The 25,614-nt window shown below is 42.2% G+C and overlaps 1 protein-coding gene across 1 annotated transcript; it reads left to right on the top strand.

Annotated features, from left to right (window-relative positions):
* The first annotated feature begins 308 nt into the window (after positions 1 to 308).
* DNAJC18 (DnaJ heat shock protein family (Hsp40) member C18) lies at positions 309 to 23,939 on the top strand. Its single transcript, XM_061188236.1, has 8 exons — positions 309 to 407; positions 2,085 to 2,271; positions 7,660 to 7,805; positions 11,192 to 11,377; positions 12,238 to 12,347; positions 13,360 to 13,469; positions 16,009 to 16,181; positions 20,583 to 23,939. The coding sequence occupies exons 1-8, from the start codon at positions 368 to 370 to the stop codon at positions 20,705 to 20,707; spliced, it is 1,077 nt and encodes a 358-aa protein (XP_061044219.1). The 5' UTR covers positions 309 to 367; the 3' UTR covers positions 20,708 to 23,939.
* The last annotated feature ends 1,675 nt before the right edge of the window (positions 23,940 to 25,614 follow it).

Below are 25,614 nucleotides of genomic sequence, written 5' to 3'. Positions count from 1 at the left end.
CCATAGTTTGCAAAGCGTTTCCCAGGATGGATCTCATCGCGTCTCCTTGAACGTCCGAAGTGTTAGGCGGGGCCAAAGCCACTATCCCCACTCTACAAATGAGGAAAAGCGCGGCCCGCCGTGGCCACACTTTCAGGCTGAGAGCCGCTAGCCATAAAGCAGTCAACTGGCAGCAAGGGTCGCGCCCCTTTACACCACTGCATCTGCGACCCCTGGCGCGAGCCCTGCCGGGAATTGTAGTCCAATGAACCTCAGCGCCTATGGATTGGACTACAATGACCAGCATGCCCCGCGCTTTTTTGCGCCCCCTTCCCTTTCAGCCTCGGGCGCGGGGGAGGCTCGGCAGACCTGCTGACTGGGAAGCGGTATGGCGGCGACACTGGGCAGCGGGGAGCGCTGGACGGAAGGTATCAGGTCCTAGCCGGAGGGTGGGACAGGGCAGGGTCAGGGAGAAATCAGGAATGGGGCTCCTGACGGCGCCTGAAGGGGCTGAGATCCTGGGCCTGAGATGAAGGATGGAGGTCTATGAGAAGATGCTGGGCCTGAGTAGGGTTCCTGGTGAGGAGGGAGACCGCCCAGGGCAGGGGGCCGGGATCCGGAAACCAGGAGCGCTGGCCCAAGCTGAGGACCCGGCCGGGTACCCAGAGTCACCCGTGACGACTTGTTGCCTCCGGCCCCCAGCCCCGCCCCGGCCCGTGCCCCGCCCAGGGCCTGCAGCTGTCAGGCCCGCCTGCGCCGGGGTCAGCGGGGTGACGCGGTTTCCCGCAGCTTGCTTACCCGGTCCTTATCTTCGCCTCCAAACTGGGCTGCCTGACCCTCGGCCTGGGTTTGGTCTTGTCCCTGCAGCCAGCATCAGGACGGATGGGCCAGCTTTTTCCATCCTACAGTCAGGCAAAGAGTACTGAGCCAGTGCCTATTATGTACTCTGCATTATGCTGATCCTGCAGCGGGATTTGACAGACATGGGCCCCGGAGCCCACAGAACTCTAAGTCTACTGAGGGAGTTTGACAGGTAAACAGTCAGTTACAAAACAGGGCCAGAATGTCCTGGGCTACACAGCAAGGTCGTAGGTTTGGGGGGCATGCTGACTAGGCACTCAGCGTGGCCTGGGTGTCAGAGGCCTCATGAAGAAAGTGTTACATATGATGACATGAAGGATGCGTTGGAGTTAGCCAGACCTACTTAGAGAAGAGTTTTGCAGGCAGAGGGAACAGCATGTGCAAAGGCACAGAGAGAAGAGAAAGCATTGATGATCTGAAGGGAGTTTGGTGTGGCTAGAGCATAGACTACAAAGGAGCTTGTGGTGAGATTTGAGGCTGGAGAGACAGGCTGGGCCCATTATAAGAAATTGGGACACCGAGCAGTGGCTAGTCAGTAAGAGATGTTAAGCAGAAGAAAGGGTTTTTAAAAATCTTACCCAGATCCTCCATACAGGACACGAGTACTCTGCCTTCTTTGACTATATTTCTATGGCCCTCTTCGTACTCTGCAGGCATTATGATTAAGTAAATTCTCTCCTTTACACTATATCCTCCTTGTGGTCAGGAGTAGATCTTATGCATACATCTCCTTGATTTATCTAGCCAAATATCTTGTACATATTAGTTTTATAACTGTCAGTTAAAAAATTGAACTCATTTCTACTTTAAATCTTAGTGGTGGGAGGCATTGCGACAAAAAATAATGTGTTATGATCGATTCACTTCTGACCATGGACCGCAGAGAAATAGGCTTCCCCTGTGCTGCCCTAAAGCCAAGGTATTGGGCAGATGCCTCTTCAGCCCCTTTACTGGCTCTGAGTGAAGATTATTTGCTGACTGATGACTGTAGGTATGGTGGACATTATTATGCTTCATGTTTCTGGCATTAAAAGTTTTTCATGATTGCCTCTGTATTTTCTGTATTGTTTTCTCAAGGAAGATGTTTCTTCAGCTTTATATGGGTGTTTAGAACTCAGCATGATGTCAGTAACCTGGGCCTCACACTCATTTGCCTACAGGCAGCCTCCCAGAGAGCTAAGGCCAGTAGCAAAGTTGATTTGCAGGTCAGACTGAAGCCTCATGGAGGTGCTGTTGCTTTGCAGCTTACATTGATGCAGTTAGAAGAAACAAATACCCAGAAGACAGACCTCCTGAAAGTCATGACCCCTGTGGTTGCTGTAACTGCAGGAAGGCACAAAAGGAAAAGAAGTCTGAGCATGAGTGGAATCAAACCCGACAGGGTGATGGGAATGCCACTTATACTGAGGAGCAGCTGCTTGGAGTACAAAGGTGAGCCTGTGGTGGGATTAAATGAGTGATTTTATGTACAGTGCCTGGCACAGATGATGTGTTATGTAAGTATTGACTGCTATTATTATTTTTATTACTGTTATTGAAGCACAATAGCTTCTTGGCCTCAGAGGCAAGGCTAGGTGGAAGTGGAGTGTTAGGGTATAATCTGAAGTAACTGCCCTGCTTCTACTGTAAGAGAGACAGGGGAAACGAGCTTGACATAACAGACACCTGTACGACATCCTACCCAACAACAGCAGAACGCACATTCTTCTCAAGTATACATGGAACATTATCTGGGATAGACCATGTGTTAGGCCATAAAACAAGCCTTGATAAATTTAAAAGGATTAAAATCAAACACTGTATGTTCTTTGAAATTGACAACAGAAGAAAATTTGGGTAATTCACAAATATGTGAAAATTAAACAACATATTCCTAAATAACAAATAGGTCACAGAAGAAATCACAAGGAAAATTAGAAAATACTTTGAGATGAATGAAAATGAAAACACTTATAAAGCAACTACACTCCAATAAAAATTAATTAAAAAAATGAAAATACAACATACCAAAACATATAGGATGCAGCTAAGGCAATACTTAGAAGGAAATTCATAGCTATAAATGTTTTGTTTTTTTTTAATCTCAAATCAATAACCTAATCTTCTAAAAAAAGAAGAACAAACTAAATTCAAACAAGCAGAATGAAGGAAATAATATAGAGTGGAATTAAATGAAATAGAGGATAGCAAAACAATAGAGATCTACAAAACCAAATTTTTGAAATTTTTTGAAAATATCAACAAAATTGACAAACTTTTAGCTAGACTGACCAAGGAAAAAAAGGGAGAAGACTCAAATAAATAAAATCAGGAGTGAAATAGGGGATATCACTACCAATCTTACAAAATAATGATTATATAAGAGAATACTATGAACAATTATATGTCAACAAATTAGATAACTTGAATGAAATGGATAAATTCGATTTCCCAAAAGAAAAGCCCAGGCCCGGGTGACTTCACTGGTGAATTCTACCAAATGTCTGAAGACAAATTAACTAATCCTTCATTAACTATTTTAGAAAATACCAAAGAAGGGAATTCTTCCCAAGTCATTCTATGAGACCAGTATTATTACCCTGTAACCAAAAACAGACAAAGTCATCACAAGATGGATACAGATTTCTGCAACATATAAAACGTATAAAAAGGATTATATATCTTGACCAAGTGAGATTTATCCTAGGAATGCAAGGTTGTTTAACACATGAAAATCAAATAATGTAATACACCATATTAATAGAATAAAAGACAAAAGTCACATGATTGTTTCAATAGGTGTAGAAAAAGCTTTTGACAAAACCCTGCACTCTTTCATGATAACAGTATTCAACACACCAAGAATAGAAGGGAACTTCCTCAACCTGATAAAGGTCATCTTCCAAAAATCCACAGCTGGGACTTCCCTGGTGGTCCAGTGGTTAAGACTCCGCACTCCCAATGCAGGGAGCCAAGTTTGATCCCTGGTCAGGGAACTCGATCCTGCATGCCGCAACTAAAGATCCCGCATACCACAACGAAGATCCTGCATGCCTCAACTAAGACCTGGCACAGCCAAATAAATAATTATTTTTAAAAAAAACCTCCTTAAATTAAAAAAAAAAAATCCACAGCTAACATCATACTTAATGGTAAATAATTTGATGCTTTCCAAGATCAAGAACAGGACAGGAACAAGATTCTAGCCATTTCTATTCAACATTGTGCTAGAAGTTCAAGCCAGCGCAGTTAAGCAAGAAAAAGAAGTAGAAGCCATTCAAATTGCAAAGAAGAAGTAAAAGTATATTCACAAATTATATGATCTAGTACAGAAAATTTTAAGGAATACCCCCCCACACACAAACTATTAGAACTAATAAATTAGTTCGGCAAAGTTCAGTATAAGATCAATATACAAAAATTATTATTTTTCTATACGCTAACAATGAACAATCTGAAAATGAAAACAATTTCATTTATAACAGCATCAAAAAGAATAAAATGCTTAGGAATAAATTTAATGAGAGAAATGTAAGGTTTTACATTGTAAACTACAAACTTCATTAAAGGAAATTAAAGAAGACCTAAATAAATGGGAAGACTGCCTGTATTCATGAATTGGAAGGCTTAATATTGGTAATATGGTAATAGTCCTCAAATTGATCCACAGATTTAACACAATCCCTATCAAATTCCCTGCTACCTTTTTTGCAGAAATTGACAACCTGATCCTAAAATTCATATGAAAATGCAAAGGACCCAGAGTAGCCAAAACAGTCTTGAAAAAGAAGTACAAAGTTGGAAGACTCACATTTCCCAATTTCAAAACCTACTACAAAGCTTCAGTAATGAAGACAGTGTGCACCAGCATAGGATAGGCATGTAGATCAATGGAATAGAATTGAGACTCCAGAGATAAACCCTTATATTTATGGTTAATTGGTTTTTGACAAGAGTGCCAAGACAATTTAATGGGGGAAAGACTAGTCTTCAACAAATGTTGTTGGGAGAACTGGATATCCACATGCAAAAAAATGAACTTGGACCCCTTCCTCACACAAATACAAAAATTAATTCGAAGAACTAAATGTAAGAGCTAAAACCATAAAACTCTTAGAAGAAAACAAATGTAAAGCTTTGTGATATATGGATTAGGCAATGATTTCTTGTTGACACCCAAAGCCCAAGGGATAAAAGAAAAAGTAGGCAAATTGGACTTCATCAAAATTAAAAACTTTTATACTTCAAAAGATACCATCAAGAAGGTGAAAAATCAACCCACAAAACAGGAAAAAATATTTTCAAATTATATATCTGATAAGGGAGAGAGGGAAAGAGAAAGGCAGGGGAGGATCTGCCATGGAAGGAGGGATCAGCAACTAGGGTGGGGAATCCATAGGATCCTCATGGGCAGCTCTTGGGGAAGGGCCCTGACCGACATTCCAGACCCTGCATTATAGTCCCAACTGTGTTACTGACTTACTATGAACTCTTCAACAAGCCTCTGGGTCTCTGCCTGCCTAACTGAATTGTGTGGTAGCAAAAAAATGGAGATACTTTAAATGCCCATCAGTAGGGAATGTACACACATCCATAAAATGCAAGAATATGCAGCTTTTTAAAAGAATGTGGTAGGTTTTTATTTTAAAGTATATAGTTGATTTACAATGTTGTGTTAGTTTCTGGTGTGCAGCAGTGTTGTGTTATATGTAACTGAATATATATATATTCTTTTCCAGATTCTTTTCCATTATAGGTTATTACAAGATATTAGTATAGTTCCCTGTGCTATACAGTAGGACCTTGTTGTTTATCTATTTTATATAAAGTAGTGTGTATCTGTTAATTATAAACTCCTGATTTAATTTATCCCCCTCTCCACCCCCATCCCCCCTTTCCCCTTTGGTAACCATAAATTTGTTTTCTATGTCTGTGAGTCTGTATCTGTTTGGTAAATAAGTTCATCTGTGTTATTTTTTTAGATTCCACATATAAGTGATATCATATCATATTTGTCTTTATCTGACTTCACTTAGTATGATAATCTGTATGTCCATCCATGTTGCTGCAAATGGCATTTCATTCCTTTTTAATGGCTGAGTAATATTCCATTGTATATATATACTACATCTTCTCTATCCATTCATCTGTCGATGAACACTTAGGTTGCTTCCATGTCTTGGCTATTGTAAATAGTGCTGCTATGAGCATTGGGGTGCATGTGTCTTTTCAAATTAGAGTTTTCATCTTTTCCAGATGTGTGCCCAGGAGTGGGATTGCAGGATCATATGGTAGTTCTATTTTTAGTTTTTTAAGGAACCTCCATACTGTTCTCCATAGTGGCTGCACCAATTTACATTCCCACCAACAGTGTAGGAGGGTTTCTTTTCTCCACGCCCTCGCCAGCATTTACTATTCGTAGACTTTTTGATCATGGCCATTCTGACCAGTGCGAGGTGATACCTAATTGTAGTTTTGATTTGCATTTCTCTAATAATTAGCAATGTTGAGCATCTTTTCATGTGCCTGTTGACCATCTGTAGAATGTGGTAGATTTGTAATAATAGCCAATATTTACGTCATGTCAGATGCTATCAAGCATTTTAATGAATACTTCATTTAATTATACCAGCTGTGAAATATAGCTATAATTATCAGCCCATTTCAGAAGATAACAAAGGCACAGAGTTAAGTCCACAGCAAGATTAGATGCCAACCAAGGCATTTTGACTCCAGAGTTCATGCTGTAGTCCACCCGCTCTCAAGGTGTGGTTTGGGAACCCCAAGACCCTTTTGGGGAGGGGTCTGCAAGTTTAAAACTATCTTCATGATAATACAAACGTATTATTTGCCTTTTTCACTCTCATTCCTTCATGATTATACAGTGGAATTTTTGAGAGGCTATATAACATGCCATTATATCATTTTATAAGAATATAAAAGACTTCTTAGATCAAAAGGTTCAGAACTGACACTCTGGTGGTCTAAACTGTTATCCCTGTACTTTTCATCTCTATAAGTTATGGATCAATTCCCAAGATAAATTGTTAGTTAAAAAAAAAAAAGAGATACAGAAGGGTGATTATAATATGCTTCCATTTATGTAAAAAAAAAAATGGGGAAGTCTCTATACATGTACTCTCTCTGTACATAGGAATCAGAGAAAACTTTTTTTTTTTTTCCCAGTGCCACACAGCTTGTAGGATCTCAGTTCCCTGACCAGTGATTGAACCTGGGCCATGGCAGTGAAAGCCCAGAACCCTAACCATTAGGCCACCAGGGAACTCCCCACAGAAAACTTCTAACTGTGGTTATTCTTAGGGTAGGAGATTGGAGGACAGGGAATGGGGAAGCAGGAAGATTTTTTACTGTATATAGTTTAGTACTATTGGATATTTTTCTTCTACTATGTGAATATGTTAACTTTTTAAAACAAAGTTTAAACAGATAGCCATAAGGGGAAAAAAAGGTAGATTTAAAAAAAAAAAAAAAAAAGGATGGTTGGGGTATTTCTTCTGACTTTGCTGTCCAATGGTTCAACTCTGAGGACCTTAGCTTGGGCCTTAATATAAGGGTTAGTATACTTGTTCTATCCACTTGCAGGGATATAGAAAGAAAAAAATATTAGATGTAAAAATACTTTGAAAGGAATTAAGCTCTCACTGGGAGGAGGACATTGTTAGTGAATTGTATGTTTCATTAATGTGTTCACCAGTTTTCTTTTAGGTTTGTTTTGGGGCTCACAGATTGGAGAGAGGATTGATTTACTATTTTGCAGTTAATTATACAAAAGGGGCCTTTGTAGACATACCAAAAAATATTTCTGATTTGTGTTTTTAGGATCAAGAAATGCAGAAATTACTATGAAATTCTGGGGGTTTCACGAAATGCCAGTGATGAAGAGCTTAAGAAAGCTTACCGAAAACTCGCCCTGAAATTTCATCCTGACAAGAACTGTGCTCCTGGAGCAACAGATGCTTTCAAAGGTCTGATCCTAAACTAATGCTTAATTCTGCCCTTCTATGTTGTTTGGTCACAGCAAGTTGTTTTCAGCCTCCCCTGTAATTGTTTTATACGGCCACAAGCAGGGTTTTGTTTTTTCCTGCCACACCTCTTAGATAGTGATTATTAGCATAGCTCTCTCCTGTCCTCATTCACTTACCTTAATTTCTTTTGGAAAAAATATTTGGTTTCGGGCTTCCCTGGTGGCGCAGTGGTTGAGAATCTGCCTGCTAATGCAGGGGACACGGGTTCGAGCCCTGGTCTGGGAAGATCCCACATGCCGCGGAGCAACTAGGCCCGTGAGCCACAACTACTGAGACTGCGCGTCTGGAGCTTGTGCTCCGCAACAAGAGAGGCCGCGATAGTGAGAGGCCCACGCACCACGATGAAGGGTGGCCCCCGCTTGCCACAACTAGAGAAAGCCCTCGCACAGAAACGAAGACCCAACACAGTCAAAAATTAATTAATTAATTAATTAAAAAAAAAAAAAGGTTAAAAAAATATATATATATTTGGTTTCTCTGTGACACCTTTTGGAACCTTTCATTCCTTGATTCAGCAAATCTTTATTGAAGATCTATGTGCCAGGTGCCATGGTGAGTAAAACAGATAGGATTCCTCTTGTGGAACTTATAGGTCGGTGGCCACTTGCAAGTAGGGCCTAGATAGCATTTCCAAACTTCTTTGACCATGAAAATCTTTGTTCATGAAACCTCTGTTATTAACATGTATGAAAAAGCTTTATACAGCTTTGTAAAGAGCAAAAACATGGGTATAGATCGAATCTTTTTTCCATTGATTTCCATGATACTTTCAGTGATATATTCTTAAAAAATATTTTGGATCCAACACATAAATAAAAATCTTACTTAAGAGCTTCACCCTCAGGAATGTCATTGATTAAGGCAAGGATTATCAATGGATGCCGAAACCATTGGGTGATAGGTTGTTGTTGCATACGATATTCACATAATGTCAAATTATCACCCACAGAATACTTATTGATTACACAGGGGAAATTTTCCTTTATAACCGAGATAGCTAGCTGTCACCACTTTAACCAAGTGATCCAACTTATCATCACCAATACTAGAACAACCTAACATTACATGTTGTAATACCATGTGGTATTCTTGCCAAAATGTTTGACCTGAATCTAATAAAGAAGCAATCAAAATATGGGACATTCTACAAAGAACACTGAACTACTCTTCAAAAAATTCAATATAATGAAAAACAAAAAAGGTGGGGAGACTGTTCTAGATTAAAAGTAACTAAAGAGACGTGAAACCAAATGTAATTCATGAACCTTGCATTGGATTCACTGGGTGATAATGAATTGATGTTAATTTTCTTAGCTATGGTATGATGTTGTGATCATGTAGGGGAATATCTTTCTTCTCCGGAGACATAGCTAAAATATTTAGGGGTGAAGTGTCATAATATCTGCGGCCTACTTTCAAATGGTTCAGCAAAAAAATGAATACATATTATATTTGTATGTGTAGAGAGTTGAGGAAAGCAATGTGGTAAAATGCTAACAATTGATGAATAAATGTAAAGGTTTTTATTGTACTATTTTTTCGTCTTTTCTGGAGATTTGAAATTTTTCAAAAGAAAAAGTAAAAAATGATAGATCTGAGACATTTTTTAAAGTCAGCATTTACCTCAGAGGGCAAGCTACCCTTGCTGATGTGCCATTGTCAATCTAGTTCTCCCCACAGTTTCTAGAAGGAAACAGATAACCCACAATTTCCTCACACCTTCATGTAAGGTACCTCACAGACTAATGCCATTTCTCTGAGAAATCTGCCAGATTTCAAGGGATGTGAATGTTTAAGCAACTCTGTTTAGGTTTTTCTGTTTGTTTTTTCTGCTTAGCAGTTTTATTGCTATAAATATTTAATACAATTCCCTAGCTAGAAGAATCATAAGGAAATGCTCTTTCTGACTATGTTTCTGATAGTGTTGACTGAATTAAAGGTAGGCGGGTAGGAATGTCTTAAAAGATTTTTTTTCGGGCTTCCCTGGTGGCGCAGTGGTTGAGAATCTGCCTGCCAATGCAGGGGACACGGGTTCGAGCCCTGGTCTGGGAGGATCCCACATGCTGCGGAGCAACTAAGCCCGTGAGCCACAACTACTGAGCCTGCGCGTCTGGAGCCTGTGCTCCGCAACAAGAGACGCCGCGATAGTGAGAGGCCCGCGCACCGCGATGAAGAGTGGCCCCCGCTTGCCGCAACTGGAGAAAGCCCTCGCACAGAAACGAAGACCCAACACAGACAAAAATAAATAAATAAAATAAATAAGTATTTAAAAAAAAAAAAAAAAAAAAGATTTTTTTTCAAGATTTCTTTGATTGTTGGTACTGATTGTATGTTTAAATGAAATTGGACAAAGTTTGCACATTTGTGCATAGGGAGAAGTGATGGTATGCATATGTAATCTATTCAGTCTTTGGTCCCTCTTTGAGACATTGGAGATACTTTTTTTCTTTTTTTGGCCGCACTGCTTGGCTTGTGGGACCTTAGTTCCCTGACCAGGGATTGAACCCAGGCCCTCAACAGTGAAAGCACAGAGTCCTAACCACTGGACGGCCAGGGAATTCCCTGGAGATACATTTGTTAATTTCTAAAGACCATTTTTAAAAGTAGGCTGAGGGATTTCCCTGGAGGCACAGTGGTTAAGTATCCGCCTGCCAATGCAGGGGACAGGGGTTCCATCCCTGGTCCGGGAAGACCCCACGTGCTGCGGAGCAAGTAAGCCCGTGTGCCACAACTACTGAGCCTGCGTGCCACAACTACTGAGCCTGCGTGCCACAACTACTGAAGCCCACGTGCCTAGAGCCTGTGCTCCACAACAAGAGAAGCCACTGCAATGAGAAGCCCGCGCACCCCAACAAAGAATAGCCCCCACTCGCAGCAACGAAGACCCAACACAGCCAAAAAAAAAAAAGTAAGCTGAAATAAGACTGATGAGTGAGGACTTTGCTTTTAGCCAAGCAGGAGGATTTTTACTGATTATTTTATTCAGGAGATTGTATGTGACTTCATGTTAGAATACCACTACTTATGTAGGAACTGTTTCCAACCATAAACTACTGCTCTCAAGTGAAATAACACATTTTTGATGACGGAGGACAGTACTTCTTAGTTCATCTTGAGTCCAGTGTTGTTTCAGGCTTATCAGACTAGATCATGGAAGATTTCAAGGGCAAGCACTTTGGTGAACTTTCTAGGCCCAAGCACCTCTCCTTGGGTCACTGTGAAGTTGTCCAGCACCAATCAACTCCGGGCTCTTCATTGCTACTACTATAATCACCCTCAGCTACAGCAAAGACTATGTACTCAGGTGCTTTTTGTTTTTGTTGCAGCAATAGGAAATGCCTTTGCAGTCCTGAGCAATCCTGAGAAGAGACTCCGCTATGATGAATATGGAGATGAACAGGTGACTTTCACTACCCCTCGAGCCAGACCTTATAATTATTACAGGGACTTTGAAGCCGACATCACTCCAGAAGAGCTGTTCAACGTCTTCTTTGGAGGACATTTTCCTACAGGTTAGTATCCCAAAATTATCGTTTAAGAAGTCATAGGGACTTCCCTGGCAGTCCAGTGGTTAAGACTCCACGCTTCCACTGCAGGGGGTGCGGGTTCGATCCCTGGCTGGGGAACTAAGATCCCACATGCCACTCGGCGCGGCCAAAAAAAAAAAATTCATATATATTTTGAGGATCTGTTTGAGGATCTGAATAGAGGGACCATGGTATGGTGGCAACAGCAAACTTTGGAATCAGATAATCTGGGGTTGAAGGCATGTCTCCACCCTCCAACTATGCATGATTTTGACTTAGTCCGTCTGATCTTGTTTCCTTACCTAAAAATGGGGTTGATAATACCAACCTCACAAGGCTGCTGTGAGGATTGGATATTTTTTTAAGTGTTTTATAAATTAGAAGCAAAATGCCTGTGTTATCATTATTGCAAAATAGCATTTATATAAAGGTAAAGGTTAGAAAAGTACCCCCAGAGAGTTGGAAGTTGGGTTAATTAAATGCCTGGGAAGTAAATTGAATTTTGTTAGGTGCTATTAAAGATACTAGTGACATAATCTGATATTGGGCTAGGAGGCAGACATGAGCATGTCAGACAGGATTCATGGCCCAAGTGCTTTCTTTCTTAGCCTCTTGGGGTTCTCTCACTCACTAGTTACAAAGGATTATTTAAATAAGGGCGAGAGAGCTAAGCATGTCCCATTTCCAGCTGGTTCACTTGACATACCTACTGTTGTATTTTTCTACTGAGTAAAATGGGACAACACTCTACCCTCAGAGAACCTAGTTGGAAGCAAGGACCTTGGAAAGGGCAAGGAAAGGGTGTTTGCCATATTGCATACTAAGTATTTTTCTTTCTTTTCCAGGAAACATTCATATGTTTTCAAACGTGACAGATGACCCCCACTATTACCGCCGGCGGCACCGACATGAGAGGATGCAGACACGGAAGGAAGAGGAAGAAGATAAGCCTCAGGTACCTGGGGAGGACAGGACAACAGCTGCCCATAAACACTTGTACTGAGCTGACCTTTATGTAGTATGATCAGGTTTTCGAAGTTCAACTTGAGATATGTTGCTAAAATGTGCTTTAGGAAAGCAGAAGCCTGGCAAGAGGAGCTGGATAATTGGCCCAAATAAGCCAGAATGGTACACCCTCCCCCATCCATTCTTTGGTGACTGTCCTGGGAAATCTGTTCACCTATGGGGCTGTCTTGAAAAACGTTTTCTTGACTGCAGAGAATAGGAACCCCCTTCAAAATATTCAATACTAAAGGGGGTTTAAGGTAAGGGATCAAGGGAGTCTCATGAAGCTTAAGGGCAGGAAGCTTGCTGGGCCTTATGTCAGACGGGAACCAGGAACTGGGGTGCTGTCAGGCCTCCATGCAGCTGTGCTCTCCATGACTCTTGGGGCCAGACTGTCTCCAGTTTTCCTGCCTCCCTGCATCTGTTTTGTTCTCTCTAAGCAGCCTGGCTTTTCTACTTCCCCTTGCAAATGTCCAGTCTACAGTGCCTCGGAGTATGTGTCCTTTCTTCAAGTGACTGCCTAGCAGTGAATGATGATGGATCTCAATCCCAGACGCTTAGGAGGGAGAATGTGATCATCCCTGCTATGGTTTGATGTCCCCCAGATGTCCCACAGTCCATTCAGCTGAGGCCAAGGCAACAAAGCATAATAACATGACCTCATGAGAGTCACAGTCTGGGCAAGCTCCCGCACAGGTGTCTGCTTCATTGGTCTTAGAAAAGGGGGCTGCAGAAGGATTACTGAGTGTCAATCCAGATTGTAGGTGGGCCTCGTTCAGCCTTTTCAGCAGACAGAATGGGGCTGTTTGGTACTTCTCAGCAGAAAGTACAACCTTCCCAGAAAAGCCTTGGGCTATGTGCAGTACATCAGTAATTCATATTTTCTTTGGGAAAACTGTTCTCTTTTCAATAAGCTTTATATTGATGAAGAGCACTTACACCAAATGCTTTCTCTTTTTCAGACTACATATTCTGCATTTATTCAGTTACTTCCAGTTCTGGTGATTGTGATTATATCTGTGATTACTCAGCTGCTAGCTGCTAATCCCCCATATAGTCTATTCTATAAATCGTAAGTCAAATATTTATAAATATTTCTTAATAACAAGCTGGTACATTACTAACATTCCATTTCACCTTTTGTTGTAGAAAACACTGATTTTGTGTTTAAAGGAACACCTGGATAGTAATAATACAGAGACTCAAAAATATTGTTCTTTAGGCCGTTTCCCAGGCACTCAGGACCTGGATTGTTTTGTTCTACAGCGACATCATCTGGTCAGCTGCAGAATAGCAATGGCTGGTTTCTGAAGGATTAATGGACGAACTCCAGGTTCAGATTAAATCTTTAACATTCCACTTTAGAGTTAAAAAGGACCTTACTGAGCTTGTGATAGTATCGCTGGACCCCTGTGAGTCTGAGAACATAGTAACTAAGGTCTAGTGATTATTTCCAATTTAAGAAATTGGAAGAATAGTACATTTATTCATAAGGCTATACAGTCAAACCATAGTATCTCATTTCTTTGCTTTTGCTAAAAATATAGAAATCATTATAAAGTTTGTATTGCATGGAAAATTTGAGCTCTGATAGGAATTTTTAAATTTCTTCAATTAATTATTTTAGTTAAATCAGTTCTCAATTTGATCCCTAGACCAGCATCATCAGCATTAACTGCCAGCATGTTAGAAATGCAGACTCTTAGGCCTTACTCTATATCTACTGACTCAGAAACTCTAGGGGTGAGAACCAGCAATATGAGTTTTAACAAGCCCTCCAGATAATTCTGGTCATACTAAAGTCTTAGAATCACTGGATTATTTTTTTTAATCAATAATGGGAAATGAGTCATTACTATTATAGTTTAGCAGACAAAAACCTTTCAAAATGTGGACTCCATGGAACCGTACCTGACAGGAAGAGCTCTTGTTGGTGATCACTATAGACTAAAGACTATCATTCTAGATCAATATCTTCATTTTACAGAGAGGAAAGCTGAGACTCAGAGAGAGGTTATTGCTGTCGGGACACAATGGCCTGATTCCCTCTTATTTCCTGACTTCCCATATTTCTCCATATGCTACTGCTACCTCCTTTCTTGTCAGGCCAGTGGGGCAGACAGGAACCTGCCCTGATAACAGCTTTCCAGAGGGAGGCAAGAGCAGTCATGGCTCTTAGACATCCAGCAAGATCCATAAGTTGAGAGATCAAAGGAAAAGGCTAGGAAAAGGTCAAATATAACTCCTTTAAGATGGACTTTGTCCAGTTTGAACAAAATCAGCTTGGATTTTGCACATTGCCATCACATTGTTTTAACTTGAATTTGAACTCCCTTCTGTACTTTCTTATGGTTAGACTTCAGTTAACCCAGACCTGTTAAAGTTTCTGAGCACCAGACACCTTTGGATATCTTAGACCCACTGAGAGTTAGCCTGGAGGTATCATTGAAATCTTTTGTCTTAGTTTTTTGCAGTTCTCACCTAATGGCTATGTGTAAAGTACTTTTTATCATGTCCTAAAAATTAGAACTAAGTTGGTATAAGCTGTCTGGTTATTTTTAAATAGTTTATAGTAACAATCATTTCATTCAACCAACATTTACCAATAGCCACTCTGTGCCAGGTGCCATGCTAGGTCCTATACAATATAGAAATTGTTTTTTAAGCATTCAGCATTCTACTTTTAACATAGAAAGCAGTCTAAGAGAGGTCAATCCAGATAGCTGCACCCCCATATTCACAGCAGCATTATTTACAGTAGCCAAGACATGGAAACAACCTGTACACACACACACACACACACACACACACACTATGGAATATTATTCAGCCATAAAAAATGAAGAAATCCTACCATTTGTGACAATACTGAGGGACCTTGAAGGCATTATGCTAAGCGAAATAAGTCAGAGAAAGACAAATACTGTATGATCTCACTTATATGTGGAATCTAAAAAAAAAAAAAAAAAACCAAACTCAGAAAAAGAGATCAGACTTCTGGTTACCGAAGGTGGAGGAGAGAGGGAAGGGGAATTGAAGGAAGATGGTCAAAGGTACAAACTAACAGTTATAAGTTAAATAAGTACGAGGTATGTCACATACAACACAGTGTTACAGTAGTAGCACTGCTGTATGATAGGAAATGATAGGAAAGTTAAGAAAGTAAATCCTGAGAGTTCTCATCACAAGGAGGAAGTTTTTTTTGCCTTTATTCTTGTCTTCTTTCTTTTCTTTTTATTGTATCTATATGAGAAGATGGATGTTAGCTGAACCTATTGTGGTAATCATTTCATAATTATGTAAGACAAACCTTCATGATGTATGTTTTAAATTTAAAAAGAGAGAGAGAGAGAAGAGAGGGAGGTGAATCCTTTAAGGAAATAAATATGTTGAGACTGAATCCATTTGAACATGCTCACATAATAGCAACAATGATGACATTACACTTACTGCTTTGCTTGGGAAATAATAAATGTTAGATGTATTAGAAAATGATATCTGCATCTGCCCTCTGAAGAGGTGATTGTGTGAATGATCTCTGTGAGGCCAGTGCTAAAAGTGATATTGCCAAGTATGACAGGCATACCTGAGCCTCTCTCTCCTTGTTTCAGGACCTTGGGCTACACCATTTCTAGAGAAACCCAGAACCTACAGGTGCCTTACTTTGTGGATAAAAATTTTGACAAGGCCTACAGAGGAGCATCTCTGCGTGACCTGGAGAAGACGATAGAAAAGGATTACATTGATTACATCCAGACAAGTTGTTGGAAGGAGAAACAACAAAGTAAGATGCTCTAAAAGGGGCTTTAGCTGGTGCCGTGCTTCCAACCTGAGGCATCCACAGCTTCCTGATCCCTTCTCTCTCCTTGTTTGAGCTACTGATGTTTACGTGAACAGGGATAGGACAGAGGCCCATTCAGGATATTACAAAAAAAGGGAAGTTTATTGACAGGATACATGTGGCCAGGACTGGGAAATCTTAGGAACTTGGGCAGTACTAGTTGCCTATCTGTCTGTCTGTCTCTGAGTCTCTACATCTCTCTGCCTATCTGCCCTCTCTCCTCTCTCTACCAACTTCTTTTCTTTGCTTTTTCAAGCTCTCCTCCTTCACAGCCTTAATTTGCCATGGTTTATTTTGGTTGCTACCCTCCTATTCACTCTCCCAACTTCCCCAACCCCACAAGTCATTGGCTCTTTTCTACATCACAAGCTTCCTGTTTAAGTAGCTCGCTGGTTTGGTCCATGGTTTCCTGATTTCACATTTCCCAGAGGGAAATCTGATTGATCCAACCTAACCAAAGTTTTATAGGTTGTTGTTATTAAGTTCGGTGCCCCTTCTCTTCCCCTCCAATCAGCTGTGGCCACACAGAACAAAAGCGACTCTCCCAGGAGCAGGCCTTCCACACTGTTTCCCTGGAGACAATGGGGGTGACAGTGTTGGCTTCCAACCCCAGTGAGTGTTCATGGGGAGTGCGCGCGCACACACACACACACACACACACACACACACACACACATATCCATTAGTAATTGTATCTTATAAAACTTAGCTTTGGTTAATTTTTAAAAAGCAAACTAACTCATTTTTTAAAACCTTGTCTGTCACTGGGTATTGTTAAACATCTAACAGTGTCTGATAAATTTAGATCCTCAGTCACGGTGCTGCTAAGCCCTCGCTGACCCGTCATGCATCCCAACCCCACCCCAAGTTAGTCTCTCCTTCCTCGGTGTTTTTAAAGCACTTTGCTCATCCTGCTAAGACAGTGCCACGCTCACCATGTTAACGTGTTCTGTAGGTACGTGACAGTCTCCCTGCTGGACTCTGGGCTCGCTGAGGGCAAAAACCATGTCTTACTAATTTTGTGTCCCAGGGCCTTGGCACAGTCTTTGCTTCAGAGCAGATGCTCCACAAATGTCTTTTGAAGAGAGGGTTCTCAGGACTGGAAAACAGTGAAACTGCTGAGGACTAGGAATCACTGAGCAGGGCTAGTGTCCTAACCCTGCCCCTGAGGGACCTTGTCTCTGCTGTCTACTCCTGTAGGGCAGAGCCCACCTGACCTCTCAGGTGCATTAGGAGCTTGGTGGGCAATGACTTGGGTGTAAGGGGGAATTCAGCAGGAGGAGGAAGTTGCTTTTTTATTGAAAAAACTGAGGGGTCAGGAAGTACCCCTACCCCACTGTTAAACTAGGTTTTGCAAGTTTCAAAAAATCAGGAAAGAATTTTGGAGCAAGATAGAGGCCTTAGACTTAAAGGCATTATAAACGTGGATCCAAATCAGGTGAAGGCCACAGCGTATGTCCTAAGAGTCTCCATTATTTTAGACTCTGAGAGGGTTTTGAAATTATGCAGAGAGCTCATGGTAAGGATTACACCTAAGGTGGCTTCTAGGCTTTTGTCCCCATCCTCATGAGGCCTACTTTCAGGGCTTTGGCACTCTCCAGGTATAAACAGATCCAGTGGGTGAGCATGATGCATGTACCCACAAGTTCCAAACCGGGGGTTATCAGCACACACCCTTAAAAATCTATTTCTGGCATTTAAGGATGGTGGCTGTCCGGAGCCTCCACACAGCCCAAGTGCCATTTGAGAACAAGCAGCATCTGCCCTCCAGATCCAGCAGCAAGTGCAGCCAGCATGGTTAAATTTAGCACATGGAGGTTGTAAAAATAAACCCGCTTGAGAACAAAGTTCACTCTTGGCAAAGTACCGAATGGAAACTGTTTTTAGCAAAGTTAGCCATTGTCTTTTTAAATCTTTTGTTAATTTCTTTTCTCTGCTTTCTTCCTCCCAAGGAGGTTGTATGGATTATAGAAGATTGTATGAGTATAACGCTTAGCATGGTGTCTGGCATATAGTAAGTGTTTGGATCCTGACTGAATCCAGACCTTGCTTGGCCTTGCTCGACTGGATGCAGCACTGTCTTATGAGGCTGGATCATGATGGTCGTTGGGATCTGTCGGGGTCTTCCAGCTGTCAGGACTCTGATCTGGGCTGTCATGCAGAGTGTTTTTGAGAGAGGCTTTGGGACTTGCCTCTCTTGGCAATTTGCTTGAGTCAGCTTACCCTGAAGGTACAATGCTCTGTCCATCTATTACACTGGCATTCAGGGCAGGGGAAACATTTTGCAGAGAAGAAAAGATGTTCTCTTGATCCTGCCCCTGCCAAAGATTTTGTTTTTTCTTAGAAGTTATTGAATATTAACAGAACTTGTGAAAAGTAACATATTCATTGAGTTGACCTTTTTGTTCATTGAAGTGCAAAAGGATTCACTGGCAGTTTGGAGAGAAGTTTCTCCAAGCATGGTCGTGGGGGTGTGGGACATAGTTCCTTGAAACACTGCCCTTGTGCAAGGTCATTGCTCTAGAGCAAGGTCATTGCTCTCAATCTCTGGAGCATTGAAAACTGGTTTCAATGAACTTTAAAAAAGCAACGTCATGTTTTGAGAAAAGCATTCATATATGTGCAGTTCTCTTTCATCAGCTCATTACAGTGGTTGTCAGTGTATAAAATAGTAAGAATCACTAGCCCTTAATGTTTTCTGGAATGAGATTTCAGGCAATGAGACATTTGGATAAGGTCAGTAACAAAAAACCTAAGGAAATCGTTTCCAGGAAAAGCAAAGCCACAGGATCTGCTCTATATACTGGTGTAACTGTGACTCAGAGGACCAAAGGCACAGCCTGATTTCACAGAGCCCTCTTGAACAGGTTTCCCACATGCCAAAGAAGCCAGACAGATGGAGTCAGTGCCTAGCTCTGGGCGGAACGAAGGAGCAGAGGCCTTTCATTTGGGTGCGGCGCATGATCCGCCCTGAAGCCGCATCACTTGCGAGGATGCCTGTGGGGGGGGGGGGGCGGGGGGCAAGCTCTGGCCGGCACGCACTGCAGGCCCCACGCCATGGGGTGAGAGCACATTGTTCTAGAGCCTAGGAGACCCCCTGTTTGCCAAGCAACTGCTGGGCCAGGGCCCAGCCTCTGAACCCACATCGCAGAGGGTGGGTTTTCATGCATACCCACCCCTCACCCTGGAGTCTTGCACTTAATCTGCACTTCGGGCCTTACTTGGTGTAAACGGAACCATTGTGAGCAGAAATGCCTGTATTTTGTGTTGATAGAGACTTATTCAGAAACCACTGTGCATTGTTCCCTCTGGCTAGGTATTAAGTCCTGTTTCCAGGCAGTTTGCTGATTAATCAGACAGGTGCCTCTCGTTCCACCAAGAAAAAATCTGTCAGCAGATGACTAAGAATGGATAGACATATTTCAGAATGATTAAAATAGCATTTTCACAAGTGTGGTCTTTTAAACATTGAGTAGCTGCCTGCTATCTGAGGCTTTCAGAAGCCACGCAGCCCCTCGAAGCATGCCATCCTGTTAATATACAACACGTCTCTGGAGGTGCTTTTCAGGCATTCCTTCCTACGAATGTCTCTGAAACTATACAAAAGAATAAAAAAGAGAGGCAGCCAAACCACTGTTGAGTCCGGGAGGACAGCAGAGATTATATTCTGGTTAAAAATAGAATGACTTTCTCCACCATGAAGAGAAAATGAAATACATTTCGTCAAGGAGACAGAGGTCACCGGATCCAGATGATTTCACTTTTAAAAGAGCCCAGCTGCCTTTGGCCTTTGAGTTAGGGGCCCCACATGTGGTGAGGGAATGAGGAACGCCGCCGGCAACCTGCCCTTCTATAGAAGGCATGCCTGCCGGTGGAGGGCTCTGTGTCAGTCCGCATGTATGAGTTATGATCCGGCAACGCAGAGGGAAGGATGAAGCAGCTGTCTTTGTTTCAGATGACAGGAACAGGCGATTGGACTCCATTCTCTCCCAACTGCCATCTGAATACCATTCGTAGGAAAGCCCTGAAACAGGGTCTCCTCTTACTGCACGCGTGCAGGTTTCCTAAGTCTGGTGCCAAATGTTCTATTGATAAGAACTAAGTCCAGTGCTTTTGTAATAGAGCACAGATACTGTTGGGACTCCAGGATCACAGGTGTCCCTTAATCCTCAGCACCTGGTGTAGCGTAGCTGCCTGATACATGTTTCTTGAGTAAATGAGTGTTTCTTAAGTTTAATTGAAAGAAAAAGCATTAAAGTAAAAGGAGCTTTGCTTCCAGAAGTATTGAAGTGAAACAGAGGAGCTCAGCTTTCTTGATCAATTGTTACCTCTTTTATCTTTCAGAGTCAGAGTTGACCAATTTGGCAGGATTATACAGAGATGAACGATTGAAACAGAAGGCAGAGTCACTGAAACTTGAAAACTGTGAAAAACTTTCCAAACTGATTGGCCTACGCAGAGGTGGCTGAGAGGATGGTAGTCCTATGCAGGCTCGGGGTTTTGCTACGTGTTACTGTTTATGTTCCTAATTCCATTGTATAATACAAAATTAGGAAATGATGAACATTTTACAATTTGCTAACTTTGTTTGGTGGGTAGAGTTGGAGGTGCTTCAGCACGGAGCCAGACTTGTCATCACAGAATCCTTCCTGGGGATTGGCTCCGGGGGCCAGGAGCAGGTCATCTAAATTGAATTATTGGCAAAGCATTAGATTCAGCCCCGTGCTCTGCGCCTACCCTGCCTCTAGAAATGTAGTTCAGGGCACCCCAGAGCAGATTCATATTTTCTTCCTTCTTCCCTTCAGTGAAGTCTCAATAGCCAGTCATTCCTAGGCTTAGCCAAAGCAGCTTAATATTGGTTGTTTACAATGTGCACTGAGAATTATACCTCTCCCTTCATTAGAGTCATCGTCTCCCCACCAGATTCAGCTGTTGGAACAACTCAACTTTCCATTTTCTAAGGGAAATGTGGAGAAATGTAAACTGTTGTAGTCCACAGTTTTCTATTTGTCTAATCTCTGTTCAGAGTTACTAGCATTAGCAAACTGCCTAATTTGGGTTTCTTTTACTTCCTTAACCCTCTCTCTTGTAGAGAGCCCAGAAATTAAGTTATTGAGTGAAACAGTTCAATGGACACATGGAAGCAGGGGCCAGGGGTGAAGGTAAAATGCAAGACTAAGTCTCAGCTGCTCAGTGCAGGTTCCCTAGTCCATCACAGAACCCAGAGAATGTTCTTTTTGGCATTTCCCCTTGCAGCATCACACTTGAGCTGAGTCCCTACACCCCACAGAGGTACAGTGGTCATACCTAAGAGGAGGCACTGCCAGCCAGCTGGGCTGTTTGCTCAAGCCTAGAGATAGAGGGGAAAGACCTCAGTCTGTGGCTATGGGGGTATGGCGTTGGCCCCAGCAGTCACTTTGTTTAACCCAGTGCCCTGTAGTTTGTGATAGGAGATGCTTTTTCATGTAGTCAACATTTGTTGAGTGCCTGGTGTAGAATGAGGACATTGGCTCAGAGAGGATGCATGGTTGAACTGGGTCACACAACTTGTTGTGACAGAGCTAGATGGTAGGCCGACTATCAAGTAGGAAGTGTGTGATCATCCCCATTGCTCAGGTAATTCTAGCCATATTGGTTAAAGCAGAATCTTTCCCAAGGATGCTCCTCCCCCCACCCTGGGATCCTGTATCCTTTCTATGGCAGTCCTACATCCACTCAGGACACCTCTCTACACCACTTCTGTATACAAAACAAAAGCAGGCAGCCCTTCCCACTGGTGACAAGGAGGAGGGAAGTTGTTGCCTGGACTGTGTGGTTCTGGGCCTTCCCGTGGAGGTGAGCTACCAGGACCTAGCTGCCCAGATTATATCATGAATCTGAACCTGGAAGGATCAGTAGGTAAATGTAGTCTACACTCCATGTTTTCTTCAGGATGGAAGAAAAGTTCCTGTTGGAAGGAGAGTCTACATTAAAACTTGTTTCCAAAGTAGAGTTTCTCCTTTCAGATGCATAGCCATGATTTAGGCAGATGTGTCTAGTATTGTCCCACATGTGGGCATCCCACAGAGTCAGGAGATGAGTCCAGAGGTAAAGAGTGGGGCTTTGGTGGCTGGTAGGGGCACCTGCTCAGCTGTAGGGAGGGAGAGCAGCTCCAGAGATAGTCAGATTTTGTCACCCAACGAAGTCTATCCTCCTGGGTTTTGGGAGGCTTCCTTGATCCCCTCTGAGTGACTGAAGGGATTTACATGATAAAATGTGCCTGTGAGCCAAATGAGCTATAGAAAGTTGTTTTCCTGTACACACAAAAATCAAAGCTCCCCTGTCCCCAGCCCCAATCTCTGCTAGAAAATGGGCCATAATTAAACTGACTTGACAAGGTAAAAGACTCTGCTCTAGATGCCCATGAATAGTGTAGTCACACCTGGATTTCATGGCAGAGATGAGTTATCTGTGATGATACTAAATAGAGGCAATACTAACTCACTTCATTAAATGTCAGGTCTGTTGTCTGTTTTTATAGCACTGATGGTACTGTTTTATTTATTACCTAATAGACTGCAACACTCACATCTGGTTTTCCTCAAGGGAATGGTATTTGCTTTGGGTTGAAGGATAGTTTAATCTATTTGGTACTGTCCAGAATATTGTTAAACTATAATTTCCTGGGTTGCATTTTAGATGGGTTGTCTGCATGGTGGTAAAATAAGCGTTTTCCTCTTGCCTACATCATTTGGAAAGTTTTCATCATATATAAACTCTCTAGGCATGGCGTATTCTTGCTCTCAGAACTTGGCATGCAACTCTAGACTATTTCTGTGAGCACAAATGCAGACTGGAGACGCGTGATGGGAGTGGGGCTAAGAAATAGGGCTTGAGGCTCGAGCAGAAAGCGAAGCTCTCGTAAGAATGGAAGTGCCCTCTACACTGCATGATCAGCAGTGAGGAAGGTGGGATGAAAACCCTTCTCATCACAAGGGGCACTGCAGCTTAAAGGAATCCGTGTCCCCAGATTAGCAACCCTGGGGTTCATGTGCTCAAACTAGAGGACTTCTGAACTTCCTTCATCAGCTCCAGGCCTCACAGCTTGGGAGAAGTGACCAGCAAGAAAATGCCATTGCTGTTCTTTCTGTTGGAAACTATTAGAAATTACGCCGAACTCCAAACCCCACTGGAACGTGGAATCCAGCAGCCTAGTCAAGCTATGTGTTACTCTCATTTACATCCTCACACTCAGGACTGGCTTTGTGAGGAGGCACTGTTGGGATTCCAGAGCTTTCTGTTACGAATAGCCACACGCGTGAGTTCATTGTCTGCATGCACTGTTCCTCACAGGAGCTAGCGCTTAATTAGTATTTATTTTGGATTCATTTAAGGTATAGGCTTAGTGTCCTAATATATTTATTTTTGGAAAGGACCAACTTATTATACATCTTATTTTTTGAGCCTGCATTGTTGATAACCTCGTGCAGTGACCACCAAGTAACTATATACTTGTATGTTACATATTGATTACATCTTTTGCATCACATTCAGTATTTGGAATTAAAGATGTGAATGTTCTGTGACCAGAGCCAGGTTTGACACAGACGGCATCAGCTCCTGGTGGAGTAAGAATCCCGAAAAATCTGGTCACCTGATCCATTGCATCTGGATTGAGTGTATTTTAACAGAAAGAAATTAAATGATTTTATATAAAAAGAATGGCTTTATATTTTTCCTTTGTTCTTTTACCTTTGCCCATGGCACCCGTAGGTACTGCATATTGCCTGACTCCTTGGAGCCACTTAGGACTAGACAGGCTGTTGACCTCTGCTCCAGTGTTCCCTCATACATCAATGGAATTATTGGTGTTTAGCATAATAGATAGCATTGGTGGCATCACCAATTCAATATTTGTTTTCCATCAGATGTCAGCAGCTGCAGCATATTACAGCCAATGTACACATCAAATCTACTTGGCATCTAAACATCAGGTGTTATCGCAGTTCCTTACTGGCTTTGTTCCTAATGGTCCTCAGTTAGGGTAGTCTTGGTTTAGAAATACAGGACATTGTTAATGTAATAATAATACCTTTCATGTGAAGAAAGATTAAGGTGATATTCAATTCAGCAAAGATGGAGAACTTACTATGTACCAGGTGGGCTGAACTTTTGGGATGGGGGTCAGGAAACAAGTGAGACCCAGTACCATGGCTCCTGGAGTTCACATCTAATGGGGAAGCCAATTAGACAATGCTCCCCAGTGGGATGAATGTCAAAGGGGAGACCAAAGGAAGCTTGGGAATCTATAACAATGGGATTTAATCCAGGATGAAGGATCAGTGAAAGCAATTCTGAGGAAAAGAGATTTGAAATGTAATCATCCTTCATACAGAGTGCAGTGATTTTTTTTTTAAATGGGGATAGAACCAACACCACTGGAGTGCTCCCATTTCCACAAATAGTACCACCATCCATCCAAATATGAAGTCAGAAACCCAGGAGACTTTGTGTGGTAGACTTAATTTGGTGTCCTCCAGTGGACCACACCTAATATTCATGACCTTGTGTAGTCCCCTTTCTGATCCGGGCTGGCCTTGATCTTTAATCAATAGAATGTGGCAAAACCAGCAGCTTGCATTTTTGCACTTTGGGGAAACCAGCTTCCATTTAAGTCCCACCACCCTGAGACCACCAAGCTAACCACATGGAGAAGCCATGCAGAGGAGAACCAAACAACTGAGCTGGCAGCAAGAACTGAACGCAGACACAATCTGAGCCAAGCTGGTTGCCACCCACGCTGATGATCACAGCAGAAATGAGCTGCCCTGCCAAGCCCGGTTCAAACTGCAGAACCATGAGCAAATAATACACTGCCTAATGTTTGTTTGGTTTTTTTTTTGGCCGCGCCCAGTGGCACGTGGGATCTTAGTTCCCCGACCAGGGATTGAACCCGTGCCCCCTGCATTGGAAGCACAGAGTCTTAACCACTGGACCGCCAGGGAAGTCCCCTGGCTACTGTTTTAAGCCATTACATTTTGTGGTAGTCTGCAGCAGTAGACAACCAAACACCTCGACTCCCTTTTTCCCATATCCCCTCCATCATTAAGTCCTATAAATTCTACCTCCAGAACATCCTAAATCCATCTTCTCTCTTCATCTCCTCTGATACCATCTGACTCCCAAATACCATCCACTTTCTCTGACAGAAACCACTGCAGTAGCTGCCTAAGTAGTCTCTGTGCATTTACTTAGGGCCATCTACAATCCGTACACCTTGCTGCAACCAGAGAGATCTTTTCAAAGCATAAATTATAGCATGTCACCCTCTTGTTTAAAATACTTCAGTACCTTTCTTTTGCCCCCGTAATAAAAATCAGCAAAGTCTTCAGTATGG

The sequence above is a fragment of the Eubalaena glacialis genome, chromosome 4 (genome assembly GCF_028564815.1).
Source record: "Eubalaena glacialis isolate mEubGla1 chromosome 4, mEubGla1.1.hap2.+ XY, whole genome shotgun sequence".
Lineage (NCBI taxonomy): Eukaryota > Metazoa > Chordata > Mammalia > Artiodactyla > Balaenidae > Eubalaena > Eubalaena glacialis.
This window is presented reverse-complemented; position numbering and strand designations above follow the sequence as displayed.